The sequence below is a fragment of the Zootoca vivipara genome, chromosome 1 (assembly GCF_965207765.1).
Source record: "Zootoca vivipara chromosome 1, rZooViv2.hap1.1, whole genome shotgun sequence".
NCBI classification, from domain to species: Eukaryota; Metazoa; Chordata; class Lepidosauria; order Squamata; family Lacertidae; genus Zootoca; species Zootoca vivipara.
The window spans coordinates 85,568,420-85,586,842 of record NC_142582.1 but is presented as its reverse complement, the minus strand read 5'-3'; the positions used below and the strand labels follow the sequence as shown (position 1 = coordinate 85,586,842).

Here is an 18,423-nt window from a genome sequence, read left to right as displayed (position 1 = left end):
TAAGATGCCTCTCCCTTTTAATCTAAATGGACTTTCTGATGATTTGGCTTTAGATGCATAGCGGTTGTACTAATTGGCTAGTTGTATAAATTAATAGTTTAGATTAATCCTCCTTTTGCTTAAAGAAGGGAACCTGATAACCTAAGAATATTAGAGTGGACTTATCATTTCAGCCATTTTGATTTAAATGAAGGGAAGTTGCTAACAACAAGAGGGATATTTTAAAAAGGGTTGACAAGAGTGTTAGGTCTGTCTCACCAGAGTGGTGCATGCTCTGGTTATCTCCTGCTTGGATTACTGCAATGCGCTCTACGTGGGGCTACCTTTGAAGGTGACCCGGAAACTGCAATTAATCCAGAATGCGGCAGCTAGACTGGTGACTGGGAGTGGCCGCCAGGACCACATAACACCGTTCCTGAGAGATCTACATTGGCTCCCAATAAGTTTCTGAGCACAATTCAAAGTGTTGGTGTTGACGTTAAAAGCCCTAAATGGCCTCGGTCCTGTATACCTGAAGGAGCGTCTCCAACCCCCATCATTCAGCCCAGACACTGAAATCCAGCACCGAGGGCCTTCTGGCGGTTCCCTCATTGCGAGAAGTGAGGTTACAGGGAACCAGACTGAGGGCCTTCTCGGTAGTGGCACGTGCCCTGTGGAACGCACTTCCAATAGATGTCAAGGAAATAAGCAGCTATTCTATTTTTAAAGGACATATGAAGGCAGCCCTGTTTAGGGAAGTTTTTAATATTTAATGCTGTATTGTTTTAATATTCGATTGGAAGCCGCCCAGAGTGGCTGGGGAGACTCAGCCAGATGGCCGGGATACAAATAATAGATTATTATTATTATTATTATTATTATTATTATTATTATTATTTATTAGTTCAGTGCAAAAAACTTAGGTATTTAAAATATTTAAGTTGTGGTACTTCTTTTAACTTTATAGTTCAGTCCATTAAGAAGACACTGTATACAGAAGACACAATACAGAGGTCAACTACATAATGCACATTTAATGCAACAAAGTTATTTTTTTATTTTAAACATTTCAAAATGAAATCAAATATAAAATAAACATTTGATACTGAATAATTGGCAAGAGAATAAAATATTATAAGCATAGAATATGTCTGCTGCTGTTGCTGCCAGTCCTGCCAACAGTGATTCTTGACAGCTTCATTTATAGATATTTAATGAAAGTTAAATACCTATAAAAGTCTTGTCAACACTTTTATTTGTATCTCTCTTGGTGACAGTAATACTGGGCCTAGGGCAGAACATTGTAACAAACTGCCACACATCCAGCTGTTTTCTTGAAAAGGGCTGAACGTGGAAGTGTGATTTAATTCTAAAGAGATAAAAATTTTTTTTAAAAAAAATAAACTTGCTGGAAAAACTGGTTAAGAACTTCCATGAATATCTCATTCTTTTAGCTATTTTTAGGGCCCTCTATAAAAAGCAGGCAATTTTTGAATGGCTTCAGTTTTCTGAGCTGCAGAGCACTGGTTTTAACAACATCAACAATAACAAAAGAAGAAGAAGAAGAAGAAGGAGAAGGAGAAGGAGAAGAAGAAGAAAGGAGGGAAAGTGGGGAATATTGATGAAAACTCAGAAGCTCCTGGCAGACTGTGGTACAAATTAAGTATGAAAGGGGAAGTGGAGAAGAAATAGCAGGAGCGGAGTAAAAATACTTTGAGGCATGTTGCAGCAGGAGGAAAATATAAAATAAAAAGCTTTCATTGTTTTGATCATCCTCTGGATCAGCAACTTCTGCCTAAGATAAAGAGAATGAGGCACAGTATCTTCACAACCTGTGAGCACAATTCAACTAATGAGTCCAATAAGCAAAAGTCCTGCTCCAGGATTTCTGCTTGCACAATGGGGCTTTCCCCAATCTCCTCCACTGTGCCCCATGAAATTGGCTCTCATGGGGTTGGAAGAACCCCTGGAACACCTTGGGGCCGGGGAGAGCAAGGATCATTTTTTTTCTGGAAAGCTGAAATGCTTACCCCAACATAACGATTGTCATAGAGTGATGTTGAATTCCTTCCAGTATTTTGACTTGGCATAAGGAAAGCTGAACTATACAAGTCCCTGCCCCAAGGAGGCAGCAATTTCCAAATATGCAAGTTCGACCTCAATCAGCCATAATTTTGTGGCTGGTTCACTCTATGGACGGCCATGTTGTTGTTACTGGTGGGCATCAGTAATTTTCAGTGTTCTCAAGTGAGCCCTGGGGATAGAAAGTTTTGCGAACCTCTGCTCAGTCTAAGGGATCCTTCTCTGCCTACATTCTGTAAGACTGTTGATTTCTCCTTCTTATTTCTCTTTCCTGCTTTAGGTACCCTGACCTTGAATGGCCTTTTTTTTCAGATGTCAAAACTCCAGTGGGTTGCTGGTTTTCTTGTTCTTCTATGTTATGTCTATTGGGATATTTTTTTCCAGGGATTTGCATTTTACCCTATTACTTGGGGAAACCCAATGGCTATCTTTACAGTAGATTCCTGCCCTCAGGTATTACTTGATTCAGATGAATTATCAGTTTCTATGCCCTGGGTTACAGCTGACATTGAGCAGGAAAACCCCTAAGACTCCTATCCTGTAGCATCTTTATCGGTTCTTGGGAAAACCTTCAAAATATTGCAGTATACTATATCCTGTTAATTGCCATTTTGCTGCTAAATTGCCTTTGCAAGCTTACACACATAATTTATTCAATGTTTGTATATGCTGCGATCCCATATACATTCCCTTTAGGGTAACAGGCCCATTGAACTCTGTCAGAGTAAAAATTAAGCTATTAAATTTACTATAGCACTTTAAAAACCTGAGATGCATTGTTTTTTCTTTGCACTGCAATCATAACATCTGCTTTCCTTGCCCTCTCTTGGCAGTGTTGATATGCTATATAAATGCCATCTGCCAGTCTTGAGCAGATGGAAGGTTCTTGAGTTTTATTTTCTGAAGGTGCTGAACTAACCTTGAGCTGGCAACATAGCAACACAAGCTTCTCCATTTCCTTTTATCGTTGTTGTTAAATGCTGAATGTTTTCATACCATAGAACCACTCAGACAGACATAAGGATATTGAAACTGCTTTGCTGGATCAGACTAGCATTCCACCTTCCAGCAGTGATCACCCAGATGCTCCTGCGGAGCTATGGGAAAGGCAGTGGTGAGCAGCTAACTTGAGTGTCACTTTGAGAAGGTGCATTAAGGCACCACTAGCTTGTGCCTGGTGCTGGCTGAGAAATGTACAGCTATCCTTTCACACAACGGCAATAGCATTATTATTATTATTATATGAACACTAAGTAAGAACTGACTTGTTGAATCCTGTGTACGAACCTTGTATGAATGAATGACTTAAGACTCAACATAGGTTGGGGGGGGGCAGAAGGGGAACTGCCTCTTTCAGAAAGAGGAGTTCACATCAAGAAAGGATGACATTTTCTGCCTCTTTGAGCAAGGACCATCCTAGACAATACCCACCTGGTGGTGCTTTAGGTGCCTCTCAGAAACACTCTTCAGAGGAGTACTGATGCCACCATCTTTCACTGGGGTGCCTCTTAGGCATGGGAGAATCAAAATTAAATGTTAATCTTTGAATTAAATAGAATAGGAGCCTTTAAAATTTTAGTAGTGGGCTCCTGAAACATACCAGGGAATGTTAGGAAGAGACTTGTGTAGGTTTAGTGTTAAACTGTATGGCATATGGCATGCATGTCTTCCTTGCAGGTGCTCTTAAATGGTGGTGCACAATTGATCTGCTGCTTAATGAGATGGAGATCTCTTGGAATGGGAAGCATGAACAGTAACTTGTTTTTTTCTCTGCAAGCCTGTGGAGTTGGTGGTGTTGGAGTAAAAATTTATAGAATTTTATAGAACCCGTCATTCAAAGCAATATGTGGAGGCAGCTAAACTCTGATACTGTATGTTCAGGATGTACAAGTGTCTCTTCTGTCTCTCCTCAGTTTTAATATTTTATTTAGGAAAATTGCCAAAATAGGAATATTGGTCCAGATTATTATGGAGGGAGTAGTGGATTATTCCACAGTTTGTCCTACCTCCTGCTCACATGTGAGGCATGAGTGAGATCAGTGTATTAAATTGGTGACTTTTACTGTAGTGCAGTAAAAATGGGAGTAGATTTTAAAAGGTTGTAAGAAGATTGCTTCACATTGGTTCTGTATTGATCATGGTGGTTGGCTTAGAAGAGTTCTCATGTCTTAACCTGACAATGTGGAACCTGTAATTAACATATTCTTTATTCCTCCTTAAGGGACAACGGAGACAGATCAAGACATCGAGCTCCTCGGAATGCCCGCATGTCTGCCCCATCCCTTGGGCGCTTTGTCCCCAGGTAAGACCTGCACATGTGGCATTGCTTTAACCCTGGTCTCAGTGGTTTGGCAGTATTTTTCATGGATTCTGTCTCCCCTTCTAGGCGTTTCTTGCTGCCAGAGTACTTGCCTTATGCTGGGATTTTCCATGAGCGGGGACAGCCTGGTTTGGCCACTCATTCCTCTGTTAACAGGGTTTTGGCGGGTAAGGATCTCTTGCTCCTCTTTTTTTGAATATGATACTTATATACGTGAGCCAGGATGGGTATGAAAATCAAAACTGATCTGGCTATAATCTTTAAATGCAAAGATAGACTCCAGAATGACCGTATTATCCATTTGTGCACATTTTTTGTAGTTACTGATAGCAGTAACTTTCGGAAAGAAAGCTGCATGCAGGGAAATCCTAGAATTGAATTCAAGAACAAGGATAGGCAGAACAGTTTTTGAAAACTTCTTTTCAAACGCATAAGTGTTTCTGTTTCTTTTTCTCTTAAAAATTAACATTCTGACAAGCTAATGATCAGTTTGCTGCAGGTCCCTCTAATTCAATTATAGGGTGCCTTGTTCATGTTCTGGGCTGTAAAACTTCTCAAGAGCAGTTCAGATTCAATTAGGATCCTAATAGGTGCATATACGAATATTGCACAGCCAACTAGAAAGTACTTTGTGTGTGAGTAGGTAGAAGGTAGATAAAATGAGATTTTTTTTGATAATAGAATTTCTGTAGTGGTGGTTCATGGACCTTGGATTTGGTATTTGTTAGTACCTAATTCAAGAATGATCTACTGTTTGTCTAGATTAAGTTTATAGCAATGTGCTCTTGGATTTTAAAGGGTGCTGTAATAAGCTAAATAAGCATATTCTTTTTCAGGGACTTTCTTGCCTTATTGATCTCTTGGAAATCTTCTAACATAGAGATGACCAACATATTGTCCTTCAGATGTTGTTTGACTACAACTCCCATCATCCTTGATGGCTAGGTCTGATGGGAATTGTAGGCTAACAACATACGGAAGGCTACCACTATTGTAATGTATTTATTCTGTTGCATTCTGATGAAAAGGTATAGAGCTGTTCTACTTTTTGTGTATGCTGTTAGTATAAGGAGACTATAACCAAAGAGCGTGATGTCTGTGAATAGGTATGCCAAATAAGATCTGGGCACATATTTATAATGATAATAATACTGTTGTCCACTTACTAATAATGTGTTCCTAACCTCACTTATGTGGGAGTAAGACCCATTGAATAGGAGTAGACATGATTAGAGGAAATTTTGCTTTGTCTTCTCTGGTAAATTAAACTTCTGGGAATATGGGGAGGGCCATTCCACCAACCCCACCTTTCAGATTCCATATGGTTCAAAATTTCTTGAGAGGCTCTTTGTTTGACTGGCATTGTTCTTTGGTCATTTAAGTTCTTGTTTCAAGTCTTTTGCTATTCCAGACTGAGGGTAGGAGCCTCCCTCTACCAGATAAGGGCACTTTTAACTTTCTTTTGTTGCTTTGCTCATCTGTAGAAAGGAGACTTTACCAGGTATGATACAATATCCCCATTTCTTACATTTTTCTTGCAACACTTTAAGGTTGCTAAGCACCTCTTTGCTAGTGCTTGTTGCTTTTCAACGAGATGCATCCTTTCCCTATTCTGGTTTTCTGTGTGGGATTTTGTTGTAGGAATATGGAAATAGCTCACCAGGAGATGATGATGATTTGCTGCCAGGCAACGGTGCCGAATCCCCCCCCCCCCGCTCTGCTTAGCTGGAGACATCTGCTTCTGCTCTGTTAAGAATCTTTCAGCTGCTTGTGGTGATAACAAGAAATGTTATCTGGTTTTGAGGGTGAAAGGCAGATTGTTCTAGCTGCTAGTAGCAGTGTCCTTTCATGTTCCTTTGATGGAGTGTGCTTATACTTGTTGATATCGTTGAACCTAGTCATTGGATAACCCCAGGAAGGCATTTTGGGAACCTCCCCATCAGAACGAGATAACGTTTGAATTGCCTTACCTACCAACAGTGTTAGGCGTGTAAATGCCATTACTTAAATAATAATAATGAAAAACACTCTGATTTTCTAGGTGCTTTATTGTTGTTTCCTTATGTGGCAGTAGAGATTGACACTGAACTAAACTCACATTTGAATTATCCAGCTACAGCAGCACCGTTCATACTCACTTTAATATCCTGTAGTCAGCAATGGCATGACTGAGGGATCATAGATTGAAGCTGGATTCAGATAGCACAAGTATTATTGGGTGGAACTATATAGGACGGTATATAAATTCAATAAATAATACAGTGGTACCTCCGTTTACGAACTTAATCTGTTCTGGAAGTCTGTCCTTAAACCAAAGCCATTCTTAAACCGAGGTGCGCTTTCCCTAATGAGGCCTCCCGCCGCTGGTGCTCTTCCACTATTTGTCTTCCGTTTGTCTTCTGGGGCAAAGTTCGCTAACTGGAACACTTACTTCCGTTTTTGCGGAGTTCATTCACCAAATAGTTCGTTAACAGAGCTGTTCGTAGACCGAGGTACCACTGTAATAAGGTTGAAGCAGATTTTCATAAAGGAGTCTCACCCCTGTGATATCAGAGACCTCTTGTCAGGCACCCCCTAAAGGGCCACCACTCATGTCAGTCCTGTCAGTAAAGAGCCTCCTCTTGGGGAAGCACCTGAGAGTAAGTTGACTACTGAATCAGTATCTTTGTCGCCAGGGATATGAGAGAGGCTGTTGCAACCAAATCTCCCAGGCCCAGCCCACTAGCAAAAGTGTCAATTTGCCCAGATCAGAGATGCCTGTTGTTTGCCATGCTATGGCTTGTACCCACCACACTCTTCAAAAGGAAGAGACAGGGACTATGCAGGCAATATTCTATCTAATCCAATCAAATCATGATGCACCCTACACCATTTAACCATTAGCACCAGCAGTTCCTCCTTGCAAGCCACAGCCTCTTCTCACAGACTAGAGCAGGAGAGCTTTTGTGTAATATCTCAGTTGATGCTAAGCATATGACAAAATATATATCATCATTTAACAGCAACAAGAAGAGTATTTTACCAAATTGCACCTCTTCTTTTAGTTTGCATCTCTAAACTGGCAGAGTGTGTGTCACAATTTGGTCCAGCATGCAGAAAAACAAGTTGTGAAACTTATCAAATGCCAAAAAATTAATGTGTCTAATTTTTTTGGCCAGGCCAAAAAGCCCTCTTAGGCCCCCACCCCCTGAATGGCACTGTGTCTGCCTACCTGGCAACTAAGAGTGCTATTAGAGGTCTTTCTCTGGGTGCCCTTTCCAGGGGTATTTAGGTTAGGTGATGGCTACCAGAAGGAGCTGAACTATAAGGAAGGCTGATCACCGAAGAATTGATGTTTTTGAATTATGGTGCTGGAGGAGACTCTTGAGAGTCCCGTGGACTGCAAGAAGATCAAACCTATCCATTCTGAAGGAAATCAGCCCTGAGTGCTCACTGGAAGGACAGATCCTAAAGCTGAGGCTCCAATACTTTGGCCACCTCATGAGAAGAAAAGACTCCCTGGAAAAGACCCTGATGTTGGGAAAGATTGAGGGCACAAGGAGAAGGGGACGACAGAGGACAAGATGGTTGGACAGTGTTCTTGAAGCCACCAACATGAGAGTCTGACCAAACTGCAGGAGGCAGTGGAAGACAGGAGTGCCTGGCATGCTCTGGTCCATGGGATCACGAAGAGTCGGACACGACTAAACAACACCAGAAGGAGGGCCTTTTCTTTTATTGTATCTCATATATGGAAGGTGACATCTGCCTTCCACCTTCTCTGTTATGCTTTGGAAGCCAGACAAACTTTGTCCTGATGCTCTGGGCTTTTGGTAGCTGATTTATATTCAGTTATATTCTCACAATATCTGTATGCTTTTTTTGGCTTAATAGTTTGGTTTTTGGCTTTGGGGATTATTTAACTGCAATTTTCTTTGATGCAGTGGTGTACTTTTTATTTTAGTTACTGGTTTATCCCTTCAGTAATGGTTTTGATATTTTTTATTTATTGTGCTCATGTCACATATGATGAAAAGGCTCACTTGCAATATTCAAACCAGGATTTGGAGATCATCTGAATACAGCAACTGTGGTCTGTAAGAAATGATTTCCTGTTAGGGAATTCTGCATCTGTACATGGCTCTTTAATTGATTATCCACTCACTTTTTATGTAAGCTACTCATTCAAGTGAATGAATTGTGATACATTTCAGCCCAGTAGGAATTTGAACTGCTTTTTAAATGCCTTACGTAAATGGACAATTAGTGGTGGTATGCTGGCTGTATTTTGGCTGTTGCTTCAATAATTAACCCAATTACCTTTAACTTTTTTCTTTAATGATGAAAGTGAGCATGTTAACAAGCTAGTTTAGTTGCCTTGGAAACCATATTCCAACTAGATACTCAGACTTTCTCAATGTACTGGAATAGCACTTCTTCTGCATTCAACCCTTTTAATTCTAAATTTTCTCCTTTCAGTTAAGGGTCTCTGGTAAGACGGATTTTGTGTTATAATCTCCTAGGCTCTGTTACCCAGAGCCAGTTTCTCTGGTACTATTTGTTGGACAGCAAAACCAGTATGTGGCATTTTGTTGAGCATTTCACCTAGTTTTGCTAAGATGGTGTTTAATTAATGAATGACAAATGTACAAGGCCACATATACCCTTATATAAAGCACTGAGTTCAAAAAATATTGCAAGTTCCTACCTTTCCTCTCTTTTGTTTCTCTGATGTCATCTTGATTTGTTGGGACTTTCACCGTAATGTTATGTCAATAAGTGTATTATAAAACAGGGTCAACCATCACTTTTAAAATTCTAAACATGTTCTGTGTTGATACCTGTGTAGAAGTGAGTCAAATACTACCAAGCCTATTGTAAGACAGGTTTTCTACAAATGAAATAATTTGAATGAAATATTTGATATTTCTGCTGTCTCAGATGACCTCTTCTAAGCAGTAACACAAGCTGACACTTAGTGATCCTTGAAACATATTCTATTAAATAAGGTGGTTGTAGTCCACGACACAGCTAGGCCAATTGGCATACTTAACTTCAACCATCTGCTGTGCTGGGGGCAGAATTACACAGGATGTCAAAAGTGAATCGACAAATCATCTGCATATTAATTAATGCACAGAGACTCATTGGGTGAATGCATAAACTTTAAGTGTTGAGTTAAATCCATAATAAACTGGCCAGTTTCCATGGTTTATAGTAGAGCATAGCCAACTTTTACTTACATCAATGTATGTTGGACAAAAACGGGATCTGGAGAACGGTAAGTGGTAAAACTAAAGATGCCCATTACAGTATTTAAAGTGATGTCTGAACCCTGCTTGTGTCTTAAATGTGCTGATGTTCCTGTTTCCCTGTTCTTCATTTTGATCTTTGCATGCTGGAGATTAATGCAACAGTATGGAGGATAGTCTTTTGAGCAGTGCTGGTTTGTGTTCAGAAGGATACACCAAAAGAGTCTAGGGATATGCAAATGTTTTTAGCATGCTTATGCCTCCTTTTGCATGGGAGGAGATATTCTGTGACAGCATGTCTCTGTCACTGTAGAGAGGAGAATGTTAGGAAATTATTAGCTTTCTGTTTGGTAATTATCACTATCATATGGGGAAGTGGGTACTGGCATCATGATTACATTGCTAATGACAGATCAGAGGATGTCATTTCACTGCTTTTTCAGTCTATGAATATAGACCTTTGGCCTTCATGTTTACTTATTCAAGAATTCTTTTACTAGGAGTTAAGAAATCCTTTTTTGAAAGATCTAAGCAAGGTCAAGTTGGTCAAAAGGCTTTTGAGGTGCTGCAGGCAGCTTTCTACAGTGAATAGTTTTATTTGAATGAATATAGCTGCTTGTTGAAGCTTTTTTCAGATGACATTGGTTTAGTTTGAAGTCCAGAACAAAAGTATAGTTACTGGCAGAAGCTAGCTGAATGGCAAGACTGCTTCACTGGAAATAAATACCTGAAGAGTAAGTAAACCGGTTGATCTTTTACTGTGTGTTGCTACTTCTGCTATTTGAGCCAGCAGTTCCTCCAAGTTCTTCTCATGTTGCTTTCTTAATAGGGGACCTAATGATATGTTGAAGGCAGCCCTGACCACCAACTCACTAGTCCCTGTCTTACTAAGTGTCTTATGGAAGTTTTTTTTTTAATGTTTTCACTCAAAGCTCAATTCCAACTTTGCTCTGAGGAAAAGATAGGCAGTTGCTTGGTTTTGTTAGCTGTTTTATCTTTAAAAAGTTGATAGTGTTGTCATTCCTGTGGACTAGATAAAGCAGGTGGGTATTTCTCTGTGCTTTCATATTCTACAATTGGTACTGAGGAAAGCGGCTGAGGTGAGAGTCAGGAGCCTGTTTGCAAGGGAATATAGCTCACAGGCCCTGTTCTAATTAGCATCCTTCCTCCTGATCTTTACATTGCTTGCTATTGTGACTTGGGGCTTATGCCAACCAAGTATTATTTAATAATTCTGTTTGATGTCTTTTGAAAGAAACTAACGAGCAAGGCCTAATTATGGAGAACCTTTTGTTTTTCAATCTTTAGGCTGGTGTAAACATAACTCTGGCTCTTGCATTTCTGTTTTGCTAACTATGATGAGCAATCTCTAGAATGTGTCATCACAATCACAGTAGCCAACAATGCAAAATAATTTCTTAATCATTGCTAATCATTATGAATTTAGGAATTGTTTTTTTTTATTAAAATAAACTTTATTACATAACAAAACATTCATCACAATTAAAATAAATCATCACCATAAAAAAGACATTACAATTATCTTAATTCATTGCACGAAGTATTACTTCCCTCCCCCCTCCCTCTCTGCTTCCCATTCCCCTTGACTTCACAACCTAATCTGAACTTTTCCTTTTATTATTCTATGATAATAATAATACTCTGCATATCTTACTTTAACTTGTATTAAGCCCATGTAATCATAACATACATCCAATTATTAACTATCATTTATTCCATCCTCTCTTTCCATACAGCATCTAATATATAGTCGTATATATGACTGAACCTTATTTGGCGGAGATAAGGCTAGTATTCGCTACTTTAGTTCTTATATAGTCTATAAACACTCTCCAATTATTTTCACTTTCTTCCTTCTTGATACCTTTAATTTCCTCATACTTTTTAGCCAGATTGTAATAATTGAATAATTTCTCTTGCCATTCCTCTTTTGTTGGGACGTGAGCAGCCTTCCAATTTTTTGCTATTAGTGTCCTTGCGGCAGCTGCCGCGTAACTTAGACAGCATCTGTCTCTAGGTTTAACTTCTTCCGGCATCATTCCTAAAAGAAATAATTTGGGACATTTCTTAATTGGGTATCTCATCATCTTCTTTATTTCATTATAAATTGTTTCCCAGAACTTTTTAATTTGTTTGCAATGCCACCACATATGTATATGGGTTCCTACTTCCTGCTTGCATCTCCAACAATTATTAGTTAAACCTGGATAAATCTTGGCCAATTTTCCTGGTGTTAGATACCACCTATTTTGCATCTTCATTAGGTTTTCCTTAATATCATAGCATGGTGAAAAATTTAGGTCCCTTGAATTTAGGAATTGTTAATCATTACAAATTTCCTAAGCAGGCTGGAGAGCCAGCATTGCACCTATGCTGCCCCTGTTTCAATGAGACTAAGCATTCAACTAGATGCACTAATGGAAGTTCTGTGCTTATACATGATGGGTGGTTCCATGCATAAAGAGGGGAATAGGGGCTTGATTTTAAAAGCAAAAGGGGCACACAGGCAAGGACTGCAGAAGAACCCTCTGTGTACAGCTCAATACTGTAATTGTTCTTGGTTGGTTTTGTACTCAGAAAGCTCCTTTTGTCTTTAAAACTGAAATATTCTGGATAGTGGTCATGATGTACGTGTTTTTTATTCCACCATCTGTTACCAAATATGTGGTGTACTGTGGGCAAGCTAGGGTTTACTATTCCACCATTTTAGTATAACATGCTGGATCCCTGTCACATAACCATATATTTAATGTACTTGCATCTATTGTCCCTTTTATGTTCCTGCTACAGTCATTAGGATTTAAATAAAAAATTCCAATATACAACCTTCTTAAAAAAACAAACAAACCCATATAGCACATGTCTATCAGCATGGGAAAGACAGACCAGGGCTTGTAATAGAAAACAAATATATTGTAATTTTTTTGAAATTGTTTTTATTAAAGATTTTTATTAGTTTACAAAAGTATGTGCATCTCTTTTTCAGGTTGTGTTTTTTACAGATCCATTACATTTGTTGTGAGACATTGGTGATATTTGTTAAAGGTTAAAAATAATATAAATAATGTTTATTCACAGGTTGATTACATAGCAATAGTTGATACCTGCATATAGTACTGTTGATTTAAAGACGTTCCTTTCGCATTAATGATATTGCTGTTGCTTGAAATAGGTGTTTGTGTAGCAATAACAACCACTACCACCACCATTAGCCCATTACCCTTTCAGTTCTACCCTTAGTTAAATTACAGACTGGTAAGGATGCATCAAAGTCTTCTCTTCCTCACAGACTTTTTACATGATCTTTACCAGAAGTCTTGTCTCTGGTTGGATATTTGCTGTTTTTGCTACCTGCTGATGTGCAGTGGCCTTAGCAATTCCCAAAGGAGGGCTGCTGCAGTCTTCTTTCCTTCTTTGCAAATTGTCTTAAGCTTCTGCCTTTATTGGTTGGCGGTTCGAATCCCCATGAAGGGGTGAGCTCCTGTTGTTCTGTCCCAGCTCCTACCCACCTAGCAGTTCGAAAGCACATCAAAGTGCAAGTAGATGAATAGGGGGAAGGTAAACGGCATTTCCGTGCGCTGCTCTGGTTTGCCAGAAGCAGCTTAGTCATGCTGCCCACATGACTCGGAAGCTGTACGCCGGGTCCCTTGGCCAATAAAGCGAGGTGAGTGCCGCAACCCCAGAGTCGTCCGCGACTGGACCTAATGGTCAGGGGTACCTTTACCTTTACCTGGTCCTAGTTAATTACCAAACTTCCTCAGCTCCAGGTCCCTCTGTGGGCTTCCCCTGGCGGTTGCTATTTGTTCTTCCAGTTTCTGACTCTTTCAGGTTTGATTCTCACTTCTTAATGAGTCTCTTGTCAAACTCCTCTTTGAATCATAGAATCATAGAGTTGGAAGAGACCACAAGGGCCATCCAGTCCAACCCGCTGCCAAGCAGGAAACACCATCAAAGCATTCTTGACATATGCCTGTCAAGCCTCTGCTTAAAGACCTCCAAAGAAGGAGACTCCACCACAATCCTTGGTAGCAATTTCCACTGCCGAACAACTCTTACTGTCAGGAAGTTCTTCCGCTCCGTGTTCGCTTCTCTGGAGCAGCAGAAAACAACCTTTCTCCCTCCTCTATATGACATCCTTTTATATATTTGAACATGGCTATCATATCACCCCTTAACATTCTCTTCTCCAGGCTAAACATACCCAGCTCCCTAAGCCGTTCCTCATAAGGCATCGTTTCCAGGCCTTTGACCATTTTGGTTGCCCTCTTCTGGAAACGTTCCAGCTTGTCAGTATCCTTCTTGAACTGTGCTGCCCAGAACTGGACACAGTCCTCCAGTTGAGGTCTGACCAGAGCGGAATACAGTGGTACTATTACTTCCCTTGATCTAGATGCTATACTCCTATTGTTGCAACCCAGAATTGCATTGGCTTTTTTAGCTGCTGCATCACACTATTGACTCATGTCAAGTTTCTCTACCAAGACTCCTAGATGCTTTTCACATGTACTGCTCTCAAGCCAGGTGTCTCCCATCCTGTATTTGTGCCTTTCATTTTTTTTGCCCAAGTGTAGTACTTTACATTTCTCCTTGTTAAAATTCATCTTGTTTGCTTTGGCCCAGTTGTCTAATCTGTTAAGGTCATTTTGAAGTGTGATCCTGTCCTTTGAAGTACAAAACCAGGCTTTTCTTCTTTCACACAGTTAATTATTTGCAATTTGAAGTTTCTAAAACAGAACATTTTAACATTTAAATGTCTCATCAGAAATATGAGGGTCACAATGGGGTAATTCCTTATTTGAACACTCAGAACTGCCAAAATCTCATCTAGTTTAGGCCTAATGTTTCTCGTTCATGGATCTGCTGAGTGAGAGACTTCACCAAGTTGTTTTTGTTTTGTTTCAAAGAATCATAGAATAGTAGAGTGGGAAGTTTTTATTTTACAAGGTTTGAACCCACAGCATAGCATTTGTCTGAGAGTGGCATACAATATAACACTATGATTCATTACAATCAAAACATGACCAATTAAAAACAGCAGAAAAGGCAGAATAAATAGCATCTAGTGAAACCAATTTACATGTCAAAAGAGCAAAGGCAGTAATACTACAGCTGTTTGGATTGCCACTTAAATTAAAATACAAACGCTCTGTTAGGCTTTGCATTAGTTATGTTAGCAGGGAAACAATTTTGGGGAAGCTTGGATCACAAGTTTGACCTGGAGGAACAGATGCAACTTAGGAAGGGTGCTGCAGACTGCCAGGCTGGAGGTTCCCCAGTATCAACATAGCGAAAGAGTCAAAGTCAGAGCTCTGCCTTGTTACAGATTTTTAAAGTGGAGCTTCCAGAGTTTTGCTCTCTGTCACTGTGTAAATAGGGAGCTGCCACAGAACAACTTCCAACATGATACTGATATCAAGTTAAGAGAGGCTGATCAAGTGTTGTAAAGACAGAAAGGTATTTGCGATCAAAGGGTTGCATTATTCTACCGCTTCACTATCTTACAAAAAATGCATCTTTCTAGTTTCCAGTAAGCTGGAAGGGATGTGTATTTGCAGCATTGCTCCAATCTTTGTGGGCGATGAAGCCCCTTGGGACTTGGTGTCTCTTTGTAGGCGTTAAAGCTCACTTAGTCAGCCCTAAAAGTACTTTCTCACATTCTGTTGTATCTTTTAAGAGGGCATTACCCGTAGCACACAGTTTTTGCACGGAGGAAAATAATGACTAATGCGAAGCCCATTGAAACTATGCATGAGTTTGTGATTTCCCTCCCAGAGTGGCTCGCATTACTGCCAGTAGTACCATAGATGGGCAATTGAAAAAGCATTAAAAAAAACTTTTTCCATGCAAACTCGAAGCTGGAAGGCTAGCATAAAGATAAAGGTATACCCCACTCAATCTTTCAAAATTGGAGGGCTCTCCTACTTTATTCACACACACAATTTATCCTTTCTAAGTATGAATGCTCTCAGGATGACCTTATGACCAGGAAATTTGTACATTTATAACTTTATTTTAAAATGTATGGAAGCCTGTATTTGAATTTTTTTGCAAACATTGTTATTCATTTCTGTTCCTTGAGCAGACTGCTCATCAAAGATGATGAGCAAAGGTTGATCAATACAGTGAAGCTTCACATTGATCACACCCTTATTTCTTTGTTTTACAGAGCCCATAATCAGGTTTAGGGAAGCTTTTTGTTACAGAAATTAAGATCATATGGATTTGATTAGGCCCTTAACAATGCTGCATGTACAAGCCATTGATCTCAAAAACTATTTTTTTTAATTAAATGATCTTAAAACACATCTGGTGACCATTCTGTTGTCTTTATTTCTGCCATCACATGTGATTCTCCTTGTAGTATTTAGGTTGGTAGTATATGGATCCTTCCAGTCCGGCTGTAGGTAAGACATAAATATCTGAGGACATAAATATCTGAGGACAACAATTATTATTTAGGGCACGTACATGCAGGACTAGCTCCAGGATAGTATGTATTCCTACCTACCTCCTGGACCTAGACCCAAAGGGTTAACAGCCTCCAATTGTATTGGGAGACCAGACCTTGTACTGGGAGAAATACATTTTAGTATGTACAACACATTGGTCTTCAGCAAAAGGATACCTACCATCTTGCATGGATCCACTCCATTTCTAATTACTACAAATTCCTTTGACCTTCTAGCCAGCACAGAGTGCTGTAGGGAATGGTGGAATCTTGGATAAGGAAAGAAGCAGTGGGAGAAATGCCTGCTGGTTTCTTTTTCTTTAAATTGCAATGCAAATGATTGCCTGTTTGAACAGAGCTGGCCCACCCATGATGCAGCTTGAAGTGCCCATCTCAGGCTGACTCAGGTGCTAGAAGTGCTACAGGGAGGTGCTTCAGCATTTGGTGGAGTGCCCTGGCTCCTGCCAAGAACGACAGGAACCAGGGTGTGTTTATGCACCAGTTGCTGCTCAGCTGCAACTGGGTGGGGTGGGGTGGAGAGCTGATCAGCAACCATTGGAGGAAACCCCCAGCTCTGGCCAAGATTTGCGAGAACTGGAGCACCATGGTTTCAGAAGGCAGGGCCAGTAGGCAGCAGTTCCCATTTTACCTCAGGTGATGAAATGGAACAGGTTGTCCCTGTGTCTGAGGCTGCTGGAAACTCTTCTCACTATAAGTCAACAGACACTCATCCCTGGCAGGTAGATTGGTGCATATGCTTCCCTGCTGCTGCTGTTACTGTGTGTCCTGACTCTAGTTTGGTTGGACTCTAGTTTGGGAGCTGCAATGAGTACATGATCTGAAAAGTCTTTTGATAATTCACCATCAAATATTATCCTTGTGAAGATAATTCCAATGTGTAGAAGAGCATTAATACACTGTCTCCTGGTGTCTTCCATGCTATGTGTGGACATCTGAATAAATTATTTTTTTATTCCATGTGCACCATGTAGCTGTTGGCAGGGCCCAGGGAGCTTTTGACAATTGTGTTTGCTTCATGCGGATAACCAGCCACATCTTCAACTTTCTATTTTTCTATTGTTTCCTTTTGGGACTCCATGTGGCAATGTCTTATTTGTTTGCTATGCTTGAGTTGCTATGCTTTTTATTTGTACAGGATGTTTTCTTTACCTTTGTCTCTTCAGTAAGTTCTCTCCTTACATAGTGCTTTTTTAGGGGTGGGTGGGTAATCTGCAGTCTCTTAATACCAGATTGCCCTTCCTTCCTTCCTTCCTTCCTTCCTTCCTTCCTTCCTTCCTTCCTTCCTTCCTTCCTTCCTTCCTTCCTTCCTTCCTTCCTTCCTTCCTGTTCTACCAAGTCAACAGGCTTAGCAGTCTTTTCTTTTCTTTCAACTTGGTTTCTTTTGGAATTGCCAAGAGTGGAAAAGATATACTTGTGGTCAGGTTGACAGCAGCATTTTCTGGGTCAAGTATACTCTATATGCATTGCCCCCCCCCCCCCCGGACTCACTTACAAAAGAAGACACAGATTTACATAAAATTTGCGTATGTTTTGTGACATATACAAACTTGTATTCTCTTTTGCAGGTGGAGAGGAGGGTCCACCACATACAAACTGCATCAGTGTCCTTAGACTTTTAGCATGAGCAGGATGCTTGGTGGCCCTAAATCTGTAGTTTCTTGGCCTGTGAAAAGTTAATTTATTTTTCTTTTTTATGTTGCTCTGTACATTCTATTATAAACTACTATGGAATTTATAGTCAGTTACCTTGATGGATGTAGCTGTTGTAAACATTTTTCCTTACTAACAGTAGTAGCTCATTTCTTTTCCTGTCAAAATTTCTTACTATTTCCTGTTAGCAACTTGTTCAAAGAAAAATGTTGCTGTTATGCTGGATAGCCACTTTGTGGTCAGTTCTGCTTAGTGGTGGTTTGAAATATGTTGAACTAATTCAAGTTGGATTAAGGTCAACTCTGCCCTGAAAAGAAATTCAACTTACTTGAAATATGCTTCCCCCCCCCCCCGCCAAGGGCCAAAAGTTGAGTAGCTCCTCTGTATTTTGCCCTAAGCTGATTTATAACTTGTCTAAGACATATTTTTCAACTTTATGACTTAAACAAAAAAATAAAAAAATAAAAACAGTAAACCCAACCCCAACCCCTGGATCATGATCTGATATAGATAGGCACTCTTAAACTTACTGACTTCCAATGGACTTAAGTATGTTTTAAGATTGTGGTCATAATATATAAAGAGATAACATACTTCTCTCCTCGCTTGTGTATCTATTATTCAATTATGTTAAATCCTGCTGAGTTGGAACAGGTATGGACTGACATTCT

The 18,423-nt window shown here is 39.9% G+C and overlaps 1 protein-coding gene across 3 annotated transcripts in view; it reads left to right on the top strand.

Annotated features, from left to right (window-relative positions):
• The window catches only part of AMBRA1 (autophagy and beclin 1 regulator 1), a 147,748-nt gene that overhangs the window by 65,650 nt on the left and 63,675 nt on the right, over nt 1-18,423 (top strand). For all 3 annotated transcript variants that reach the window (XM_035115335.3, XM_035115345.3, XM_088653921.1), the window contains exons 11-12: nt 4,283-4,363; nt 4,448-4,548. In XM_035115335.3, the coding sequence (XP_034971226.2) occupies nt 4,283-4,363; nt 4,448-4,548 (182 nt within the window). The remainder of the gene's footprint in view (nt 1-4,282; nt 4,364-4,447; nt 4,549-18,423) is intronic.